The sequence below is a fragment of the Lepisosteus platostomus genome, chromosome 2 (genome assembly GCF_059453375.1).
Source record: "Lepisosteus platostomus isolate fLepPlt1 chromosome 2, fLepPlt1.hap1, whole genome shotgun sequence".
Taxonomy (NCBI): Eukaryota; Metazoa; Chordata; class Actinopteri; order Semionotiformes; family Lepisosteidae; genus Lepisosteus; species Lepisosteus platostomus.
The window spans coordinates 18,439,208-18,450,004 of NC_142612.1; the positions used below are offsets into that span (position 1 = coordinate 18,439,208).

The 10,797-nt window shown below is 35.3% G+C and overlaps 1 protein-coding gene across 3 annotated transcripts in view; it reads left to right on the plus strand.

Moving 5' to 3' along the window:
* The window catches only part of akap11 (A-kinase anchoring protein 11), a 35,181-nt gene extending 24,704 nt beyond the window's left edge, over nucleotides 1-10,477 (plus strand). For 2 of the 3 annotated variants that reach the window (XM_088602428.1, XM_088602435.1), the window contains 5 exons: nucleotides 1,387-1,542; nucleotides 3,761-3,844; nucleotides 5,262-5,308; nucleotides 5,850-6,010; nucleotides 6,398-10,477. In XM_088602428.1, coding sequence (XP_088458554.1) covers nucleotides 1,387-1,542; nucleotides 3,761-3,844; nucleotides 5,262-5,308; nucleotides 5,850-6,010; nucleotides 6,398-6,538 — 589 coding nt within the window. In that variant the 3' untranslated portion in view covers nucleotides 6,539-10,477. The remainder of the gene's footprint in view (nucleotides 1-1,386; nucleotides 1,543-3,760; nucleotides 3,845-5,261; nucleotides 5,309-5,849; nucleotides 6,011-6,397) is intronic. The other variant, XM_088602444.1, reaches the window with a different exon arrangement.
* Nucleotides 10,478-10,797: the final 320 nt, after the last annotated feature.

Below are 10,797 nucleotides of genomic sequence, written 5' to 3' on the forward strand. Positions count from 1 at the left end.
CATATCATGGGACGTTTTGTTGCAGAGGAGTAGTAGCTTTAAAGCTGTCAATTATGACTGTTATTAATTGGAATTTTTGAGGTTTTATTTTTAAGGAGGGTTGTGTTCAGAGGGACCAAGTTCAAAGGGCTGTTTACTAGCCAGAAAGTCAAAGGTTGCTTAACCTTTGGATGTTCATTTAACAGACAGACTAGCATTATAAACACATTATTTTATTTGCCCACCAACTTTCTCCCATGTTAAAAATGTATCAATGCAACCAACAAATGTAATATGTTTCCCCTCTATGCAGAGATCAGCTAACCCTCTCCTTCCTACAGCTCGGTCTCCCCTTATACTTTTAGGACTGATACCACATCCTAGAATAAGCAAGTCCTCTCATATTTGCACAAATATTTGAAGTTAGTGTTTTGGCCAGTTTTGGTTCTGTAATGTTTAATACTTTTAATCTATATTTTAAAATGCAAAACTAGGCACTCCATATCTTTAGTTTTATTTTACCATTGTTTGCTAACTACAGTGTGTATGTCCCATTTGCTCATACTGTAGAAAATAAGAATAACAAGAAAATAAATACAGTAGCAACCATCCTGAGATACTGAATATTTAATAACTTTTGTTCTTATGGTTGTTTGCTACATCTGTTGTATGTGCACAGTCCCTGCAGTTTTAATTTATTAGACTATGGTAAACAGGCAAACAATAACAGTAATGTCAAGTTACATCAAAATAAGCATTTATAATTTACATTAAACCACTAGAATTACTCCTTGGTACAAAGCATTAAAAAATGTAAGCATGTGTTTGTATGTAAATTACTGAAATACTGTGGCTGCTGTCAGCCAGCAGCTAAAACTTAGTGTTGGAGATGACAGGACTGGCAGTGTATATAGGGCTGTATATTATGCATATCACAGATGAAAGGTTTGAAGCTTCATTTGGAAAAGTGTTCCAAACCTTGGAAGCTCAAAAGTATCCCACATTGTAACCCATTTCTTAAACAAGACGGTGCTAGGTATAACAAGCTGCAGCAGTTTGCTCATATGATTAAAACTGAAACAGATCAATACTCCTGCTGCCTTTGCTTAATCATAATAACTTATTATTTATCACTTAATCATAATGCTAGATCAGGGATGGGTGACTCTATGGCTAGGTCAGGAGTGCTGCATGTCTTATAGGTACTGTACTTGTGCTGGTTAAGAAAAAAACTCCTAACATTTTCTCCAAATATTTTGTTCACCTACAGTAAGTAATTTCGGTTACCCCTGCCCTCAATGATAAATACGAGAAACTCTTTATGCATTTGCATCTTGGCTTGTGATGACAATGTTTTTCATCCCCAACACAACTGATGTGTGTCTTTTCTTGTGGGCTTGTGTGCAGTGCTGCAGGTAAAGAAGGATTCCACACGTCTGAATCCACCGTTAGCCAACAGCTCAGTCTTAGTGTTGGGGATGACAGCACTGGGAGCTGGTCCAACCTCAGCTTCGAAGATGAACACCCCGATGAGAACAGCAGTTTTCTGCATTTAAGTGACAGGTAGAGAAGCAGTGTGATATTGCGAGTTGTAATATTAACCTTTTCTTGCACCTTTTCACCTTTTCTTGAAATGATGGATGCAGATGACTAAAGCATCTCCACACTCTATAAAGTGTTTCAGTACTGTTGTAAATAGTATTTCTAACCGTTTCTAATATGGCCAGAACATCCACTCGGAAGCAGATCATCGTCGGCTAACCTCCTTAGTCCTAGAGGCACACAGCTTCCACCTCCGCTAATGGATCACCCTTGCCATGTTTATCCCTGTTTTCCAGTGGTCACATCTTTGCATCAAAATGTCTCTGAATTCACAGCATTTCAATAACTGGGCAAAAGAATGAATGAATCAGAGCTGACTATTCCTAACAGTGTACAAATGTGTGTCACAGAAAATGAATCTTGATTTCAAAGTTGGAAGCCCGGTAGGACCACCATGTCAGTCAGTTCAGTCATCAAGATTGTCAAAGTAAACTGCTTTTCAGAAAAAAAGTAAATTTTTGATTTTTTGAGTTTACAATATTGTGCATTTTACAGTAATTACTTGTGTTACTGAATTTGTAGTACAATTAAGTGATTTTAAGTATTTTAGTGTGTGGTTACTGTCTACTGTTTCAGACATAAGTGAATGGAATTAGCATTGAATTCCCACATGCCTTGCTCATTTTTGACATTTTCTTTGTGTGACAGTTTAGTATTCAGTATTTAAAATTACATGAAAAAAGTTTGGCATAATAGCTTGATTTATATGCTGAATGGTTTCCTTGATTTCTTCTCATAAACACAAATTGCTGCTCTTTCCAAAGTCTATTTTGAGTTGCATGATTTAATGCTGAGCCTTTTGTAGTTGAGTCATTCATGAAGGAGCAATGGGTGGAACCCACACGAGCACACAGGCATCTCTAGGAAAGCTGTTTCGCTCTTCATTGTAGCTCTCTTTAGCAAAAAGCTGTTCTTGTCTTCATGGAACTTTAAAGAACTATTTTTTTCTAAAAGTGTGATATGAAATTGAGGTTTTGTCAGGGTTACAAGCAAGGTAATCTAAAAGATTCAGAAAATAGTACAGGATTGTTACATTTAGAATGTGAACAGAAATGCATACAGTATGTATATGCATAAATAAACTTTATGAATAATCTCCTGTCTGGCGACCCCCCAGTGTACTGTATATGGAGTAGAGTTCAGGCTGAAGAGGGCACTGAAGACTGCGTAGGTCAGACATCTTGGTTTCATGACATTTCCCTCCAATGAATGTGTTTCCCATAATTTTCATTCAGATTCCCATAGGAATCTGCAACCTACATAGAATATTATCTACCATTTTGTCTGAGGGAAATCACTTGTCAGCCTTGAGTCTTTTATCAGTTGTGAAACAAGCCTGTCGGAGCAGCAGGCTTGAGGCAATTACCCTGTTAGAATTTTAAGTTAACGAGCCTTTACCATTTGGAAAAACAGTGCTGGCCAGTGTTAAAGATGACATTTGTCAAGTGGAGAACAGTGTGCCTCATAAGAAAAAATCAGTGTGTTGGTACAGAGGGTGCATCCTGTAACACGTGATGAAGTATAAATCTTTTATTGACACTCGTTATTTCAAAATTGTTTTTCTGTAGCAGGCAGGAGAAGCATTGAGTTTATGTCTGTTCGGTGTACATACGGATCTTTAAAGGTTGCGACTAAATTCTTCCAAACTATGTGCTTGACACTTGCAATTTGTGACGCATAATAAGATTTGTTTGTATCTTGTACGTATATGTCGCATGCAAGTTATAAATTCCACTAAGTATTCCTTTCCACATTTAATATTCTGTAATTGTGTCTAGTTGGAAAATACAAAATCTTTCCTTGATATCGGAAAAAGACAGTATATTTGTGGATATATTGAGGAAACTGAAGAAAAACAAATATTACAGTGATTAATTATTTTAGTCTTGTGTTTACCAATGAACTGTTATCTTTGAAAATACCGTATATAATCATTTTAACTTTTGTACTTGCTCTTTTTTCGTGATGTTAGTTTTCCTCTGTGCTCGATAATCAAAGCCCTGACCAGTACAAAAACACCCATTTGGAATGTTTTTTTTTTTTGTTAAACCTCGTGCATGTTTTTTCTGATTGCAGTTTGTCATTTTAAGACCGTAATTTCTAAATTGTGTGGCTGGAACAGTTCTAGGTTAAAAGTTAAAATGATCCCATTGAGTTCCCTTCTTTTCTTCCTCGGCAGTAATGGTAACAGCAGTAGCTGGAGCAGTCTGGGGTTAGAAGGAGATATTTATGAGGAGAATTTATCCTATTCACCATCAGACAGGTTGGTCCAGTCCAAGATGCTGAATGCAATTAGTGTAGGCTTGTCTATGAACATAGAATAATTACTGCATGATGTCATAGCTTTGATGATCAAGTGCTGAAAATTATGTCTGTTAATGTGGGGGCTTTTACCTTTTGAAATACAGAAAGAAACAAAACACCTCTTTGTTCTGTTTAACCTTGTGGTTTGAAGTCGCTGTTCAGATGGAACTTTGTGTTTGTTCATATAATGGTGTGAGTGGGGTGAGAGGGTGGGGTATTCATTCATTCTAATAGCAAAAGTTCCTTCTCTATGAGAGAATAGCATATTTCTGTTTAAAACCGCATGCTGCACTCACTAAATGCAAATGAAATTTTGATTCTTGCTGTTCTGTCTTCTCACAAGATTTTGTTTCAACAAAGGAACAAGTGAAGATGTATTAAGTAGAAACCTTAAACAGTCTTAATTTCCAATAGATGAGAACATTGTAATGAAAGATCCAAGATATAACTTTGAATGTATGTAGATGTAGCATGTTTTTTTACATAAATATAGTCTTTTTGCTATGCATTCAAATATGAAAGATGCTTTAAAGTTTTGAGAGTTAATTTCATTTAATTTTTAGTAAATGAAACAGTCATCTTCTTCATACTGTAGCTGTTTCAATTCAGTGAAAGCTTTCCGTTTCAGATTTACTTTCTCAGTGTTCCAAATTCAGCTTAGAAAGATTGGTGGTTTATTCCATAAAATTAATATTTGAAAATTAAATAATTGTCCTTCTAGTTGATTGCAGTTTGGATGCATCAGAAATTCAGAAGGATAATGGCATAGTTAAGATAATTGTCCTGTAGAAAGCGGTCCAGTTTGAAATTACCCAGGTGGCTTCTTTAGCAATTCAAATGCTCTTCGACCATGAAAAGTAACTATGTTGATATTGCAGCCAAAGGTCTTAAAATTGAGAAAGAAATTAATCAAACTGTATTTATCCGCAGGACAATATAGTATTACAGTGTAACCGGACTGCATAACTATATCTTCTCTGAGGTTCATTGCACGTGATATTGGATCGAGCAAACTTGTTCCAATTCCACAATCCACAGATCACTGTTGTACAGCAATCGTGGACTCAGTTTAATCATACAGGCATTGCATAAAAATTGAATGATGGATGAGATCAGATAAACCTTAAAATGCTCCTGGAATATTTCCCCTAAGAGAAAATAAGAATGCAGTGAATCAGTCTCACTGAAGTAATTCAGAGTTGCTTTAGTTTGAAACAAGACAATGTGAGAAGCTGAACATCCTGGTAATCTGTAATCCTGCTGCTGGTCTTTGCTGCCTGAACGCCTCATTGCATGCATTGTTTCCCACTCTTACTTAACCGCTAGCTGCCAAGCGTTGTGCTTTGGACTCTAACAGTTGCTTTATCAAATTGCAGTGATGGAACTGAAGACAAAGAGACGGAACCCAAGGAGGATTCAGATGGTAATGCTTTCCCACTGTTCAGAATTCTGCGCATTTGCTTTGTTGTGTTTAATGACGTGGAAGGGAGCGCCGGGATGGTCAGTGTTGGAGACACATTTCAGTTCTTTAAATGCTCAAGTGTTTTACAGTATGTCCTCGTTTTTTCCAGTGAGTAAGCAAGTCACTAAGACATTTTTTTTCTTACGCTGTCCAATTTAAAAACGGATTGTAACTTCAAGAATTTCTTGTGCTGGTGTGATTGGGTGTCTTCAGTTTAATTTTACTTCTGGTTCCAAAATATAAAGATTCCGATTCCACCGTTCTGCTTTCATTTCTGCCTAAATTGTTGCCTTTTCCTGCCTCTAAGGCACGGATGCCAGACTCACCCAGACTGTGTTACTGTATACTGATGATCACGTTAAAGTCTCCTTGTTGAGCTGCATGACTGTAGGTATATTGTAGATTTATATTAGAGCTGGTGGGTATGAACTACTGCTACTGTACATTCTGGAAAATACTTTTATTGTGTAAGAAGCCATTCACAAATTGTTTGTATTGACAGGCCTTCTGCATGTTGAAAAGGGTCTGTTGGTGGTCAATACAGATGTAAGAGGACAATGTTTAGATCCCCAGATAAGGACAGTCTTGCAGTGGATAGCGGTTTCACACTCTGAACTCCCAGTGCTGCAGTTTGGCCAGCCTACTGAAAAAGAATTGCAGTTTGTGAGTACAAAAACTGTATCGTATCGTATGTTTTAACAAGGCTACATCAAAATATATAGGTTGTACATTACTTGAAGTGTTGCTTTGTTTTAAAAACCAAACTGATGGTATAATTCTATTTAAATATATTATTTATTGCTCAGAAAAAGAAGGAAAACATTCTGGAGTAGTGTTTTTTAAAAAGTGTTGAATGTCTGGAAGCTGCTTACTGATTGTGAGCATCCTTTTTAGTCTTCATAGCCATTAGAGTAAATCTTGACTTTTAACATATTTTGTTTGACACTATCTGTATTTGATAGAAGCTGGAACATTTCCAAAATGGAAGTGCACCAAACAGGGTGTGATGTACATTTGTGTGATAATCAAATGTGTTTTCCCCCCTTTTAGTTGCCATTAGTGATAAAGAAGGTCAAGGAGAGGGAGTGGAAGTTGGGAGACCTCCTGCAGTCTGTTCTGAGATATTGTGAAGAAATGGATCATGAGACTACAGGGAATAAACCTTTCTTTCAGTGGCTGCTAGATCCATAAATCCATGTTCAGGGAGAAGCCTAGAATGGATGCTTATATAAATAAAAATTGTGGCGTGAAACAGTATTTGAAACTATCATGTAAGACATTAACTCACTGGGCAGTCACCATACAGTGCTGTGCATTTTGCCAAAGTAGAGACATGCAGTAGTCAATGGAATGTTACTGTTGTAATAGGTATTGCTTTTACACCTACATAGTACTTGCACAGAAGGCACAGCCTTCGAAACCACTGCTGTTTGCTTTCAGTGATGTGTGTGTGCACCGTACGCGTGACTGAAGGTGCTTTTATCATACCATGCATATCTACATCAGTATATTAAACATTTGTGGCCATTTGTGCATTATAGATCTACACCTTGTTCTTGTATTGGAAAATCAATGAGTGACAGCATGTGAAAAGTCATGGAAACTCCATTTCTTAAGTAGCAAGTATACTAACACCCCTCCATGGTATTGTTCTAACATGTTAGGGCATCGGGCTTTTATTTCCACTTCTCATTTGGAGCTGCAGCAAGCAGTTTTTTTCTGCTGTGTTAGAAATTTTGTGTTTGAAGGACTTATATTTCAAACGCACTGGGAAAATATTTGGTCGTATACATTACCAATGATTCACGTTTCAATGAGTGAGAAGGTCATTTATTTTTTATTCATCTGAGAATGAATCTGCACAGGTTCAGCAAGCAAGAATGAAGTGTGCAGTTAGAACATTTAAAGTTAATGTCAGTTTTACTTAGCCACAAATACTTCAATTTGATCTGCAGGATATTATAAATATGTACTGTACGTTACATGCTTTAAAACAGTCTGTATAGTATTTCCTGTGCATATGGCAATAAGAAGACTTACATAAACCCTATTTGCTTTAGAAACAATATTTTTTGTATTCAGAGATATTCATTTGTGTATTGAGGAAAAATATGGATTTTTATGTGAGATGGGTGCATTGTTACCATGACAATTTACGACAGGTCGGTAGATGCACCAAAATACATCAAGTGCAAGCATATTGAAAAACATTTGGAATATTTTCAAAAATAACTTACGGGTGTCACGATTTCCAAACTTTTATTTGAATACTTTTGCACTTTGGCAAACCTGGAATTTCCATTTTCAATTTTCTTAACCATCACATCACGCTGGAAGTGGTCTCCAGTGACGTAGATACAGCTTCTTCATACTTAGTTAATGACACACAACTGCAGCCTTTCATCTTTTAACCACAGTGAAACTCGCATAATATAGCTTGGAATTCCTGCATGTCGTCATGCAATTAGATACGACACAAGAAAGGGGTGTCACGGAAGAGCAGTGAGTTTGATTGGGAAGCAGACCACCTGAGAAGGTGATCTCAGTCCATTTGACAATTAGACTTGAAGTTTGTTTACTTTCTAAAGCTCAGTGTGCTCAGAGGGAAAGAGAAAATGAGCTGTAGCTCTATAAGCAGCAAAGGCAATTTATAGTTGACACTAAAATTAACAAATTATTACAAAGCATAAAAACATTGTTTTTCTTTATTCTCTTACTTTATTACTTTTATGACATTTATTGCAAAGCTAATGAAAATGTTCTCGCTTGAGCTGAAAGTTTTAGAAGTTGAGAAAGTTTGATTTGAACTGGTCAATAATGAATACATTTCTGATTTATTACATAAAAAACAAAGTTTATATATAAATATGTACTGTGGGGACAAATCATGGGATACAGGCTGGAGCTTTACTCGGATATGTCACATAAAGTATCATCATGATATGAATGTACAGGCATTAAAATAGCTGCAAAACAGTATAAATAATTCAGTATATACTTTTGAACTTATATGTATTTCGGTTTATACTCCATGTTCATTAAAATGAATTATTGTAAAAACTTTATAAAGAGTACAGTTCACAGAGGTCCAACAAAATCCCTAGAACTAAAAGAAAATACTACAGTATATATTTCTATGTAAGCAGTATTGATTTTCTATTTAGCATTTATTTCTGTTTTTTTTATCGAGGAGGATATTTCATAACAGATTTAGGAAATTTAATTAATGCACAGCTCCATATTTGCCAGACAGGAGTAAATTATACTATTACACACAAATATCTAAACACAAAAAAGTAATTATCCAAATCACTATTGTGTAGAATATTCTGAAATGTGTAGAGAATGTAAATATTCAGTCTATCCTAAAAGGAGATCTGAGTTTAATGAAGAAATCATTCCTGAAAAAACACAATTGTGAATCAAAATACAAACTTCTGTTGCCTTTAAAGTAAACCAGGTAGATTGAATGTGAATAGGTACTAAATGTCATGGTTTCAAGATGTGCTTTTTTATTTCAAAATAATATCATGCATTTGGACAATAATAGAAGCAAGAAAGGGATTTAAGAAGCATTGCTCATACAGTATGATACAGGATATCTGCAGTACATCCAAGATTAGTATATGATCCAAAAGAGGATCTTAAATTCTAATTTGTTTTTCTTTTGTTTCCTGCTGAAATAGTTTACCGGCAATTCACTTCTGTTCGTACAGCAGTATGAGCCATTAACAGTAACGAGGTTCTGTACTCTTGCCATGTACAGTATAAAAGGCAGGTTTAGTATTTTTAATGAAGAATAAACAGGTGGCTGTAAAAATAGAAAGATGAATCTGGATATGTATTTTTTCAACACCAATTAAAGCTGATGCATTTAAAAATGGGATGTTAATCATATCAGGTTTTAGTGGCCTTGGCTGCCTATAATAGACAATGCAGCTACCATGGACTGAGTGTCATGCACAGCAGATGGTTGTATAAAGGCTTTCCAAAAGCTCTTTTTTCCAGTGGCAGAAGTTATTCCATAGTTACAAAACTACCAGAGCACTAAAACAAAATAGCAGTTCTTTGCCTTTTTCTGTGCACCCAGTTTCTTGCTGACATGAAAGTTCAATGCCTTAAAGAAATTGATTTTATTACAGGAGCTCATGCCAACTACCAGATTCAATGAGGTATGCTTTTTCAGCCTACGGGTATGAGCTGCTTTAGGAGAACTTATATTTTTGTACTTCTCTGGTGAAGAACAGGTGTAATATATTATCGGGTCATCAATATATCCCATTGATGAGCTGAAAACAGTGCAACTACTATTCAAATTTGTATCTAGAATAAATGTGAATGAAAACACTATTCTTTTACATTTAAGTATTTTTGCATTTTCTTCTGAAAAAAAACTCGACCAGCTGTGGACATATGTTTTATTTCAATTTACCAAATGAGGTCCCTTTTTTGTAATATATACAGTAGAAGAAAAAGCCATTATGCCAAAAAAAAACTCAGTCTCTTTCAAACAGATTGATTTTTTTATACCATTAGAAAAATGAATCAGTTTGCACTTATTAAATAGAAACTCTCGTACCGGAGAAAATCTACATTTTGGTGGTGTTAAGTAATGAGGGGGGGGGCAATTCCAGACCCACAGAAGAGTTGAAAGAACCTTATTTCCTAGTACCCAGCAAAATTGTAGAACAAACTCAACTGTGTGTTCATGCTGTGTGTTTAAACAAGAGGCATTTATGTGTAGTCCTCTATTACTTGGTCACTTTATTTTATGTACGGTTGTACATTCCTTTTGAAAAAAGGCTGATTGCTATTTAGTGTTATTTAACAGATTGTGAAATAAACAATTTAACAGTTAAACATTTTGTTACTTGTGCAGTGTTATACTCATCCTATCACGCATTTTAGCTTAAAGATTATATGTATACTGACTTCTGTATTTTTCCCGCATATTTATATAATCTTGCCAAAAATGTAATGAATTTATGTAACTGTAAGTTATAAAAGTGAATACTTGTCCTCTTGTGATATTGCTGTGTAGTTTCCAGATTATAAGCTTCAAGTTGCACTATGTTGTTCATTGTTGTTTTAGCTGTAACTAAGAATAAAGCCCTTTTATTATCTGTATAATGTGTGTGTGTGGTCTTTGTATTTTACATGTTTTAACCATGAATTTGAAAGTAGTTTTAACATGTACTCATAATATTTCCCGTACGTATTTTAAACTACTACAGTTTTGGGTCCAGCCCATAAAAAGGTATTTCATTAACATACTAACTTCTGACGTCATGTACATATGACAGATCAATCAAATGGTTCAATTTTTATATTTATATTTTATATTTACCATGAGGTTTCTTCATCATTCCTCAAAAAATCATTAGATTGACAATCATTCTTTTTCAGAATTTGTCAATATTACTTTTTAAAGCAATTTTAAAAAGTCTCTG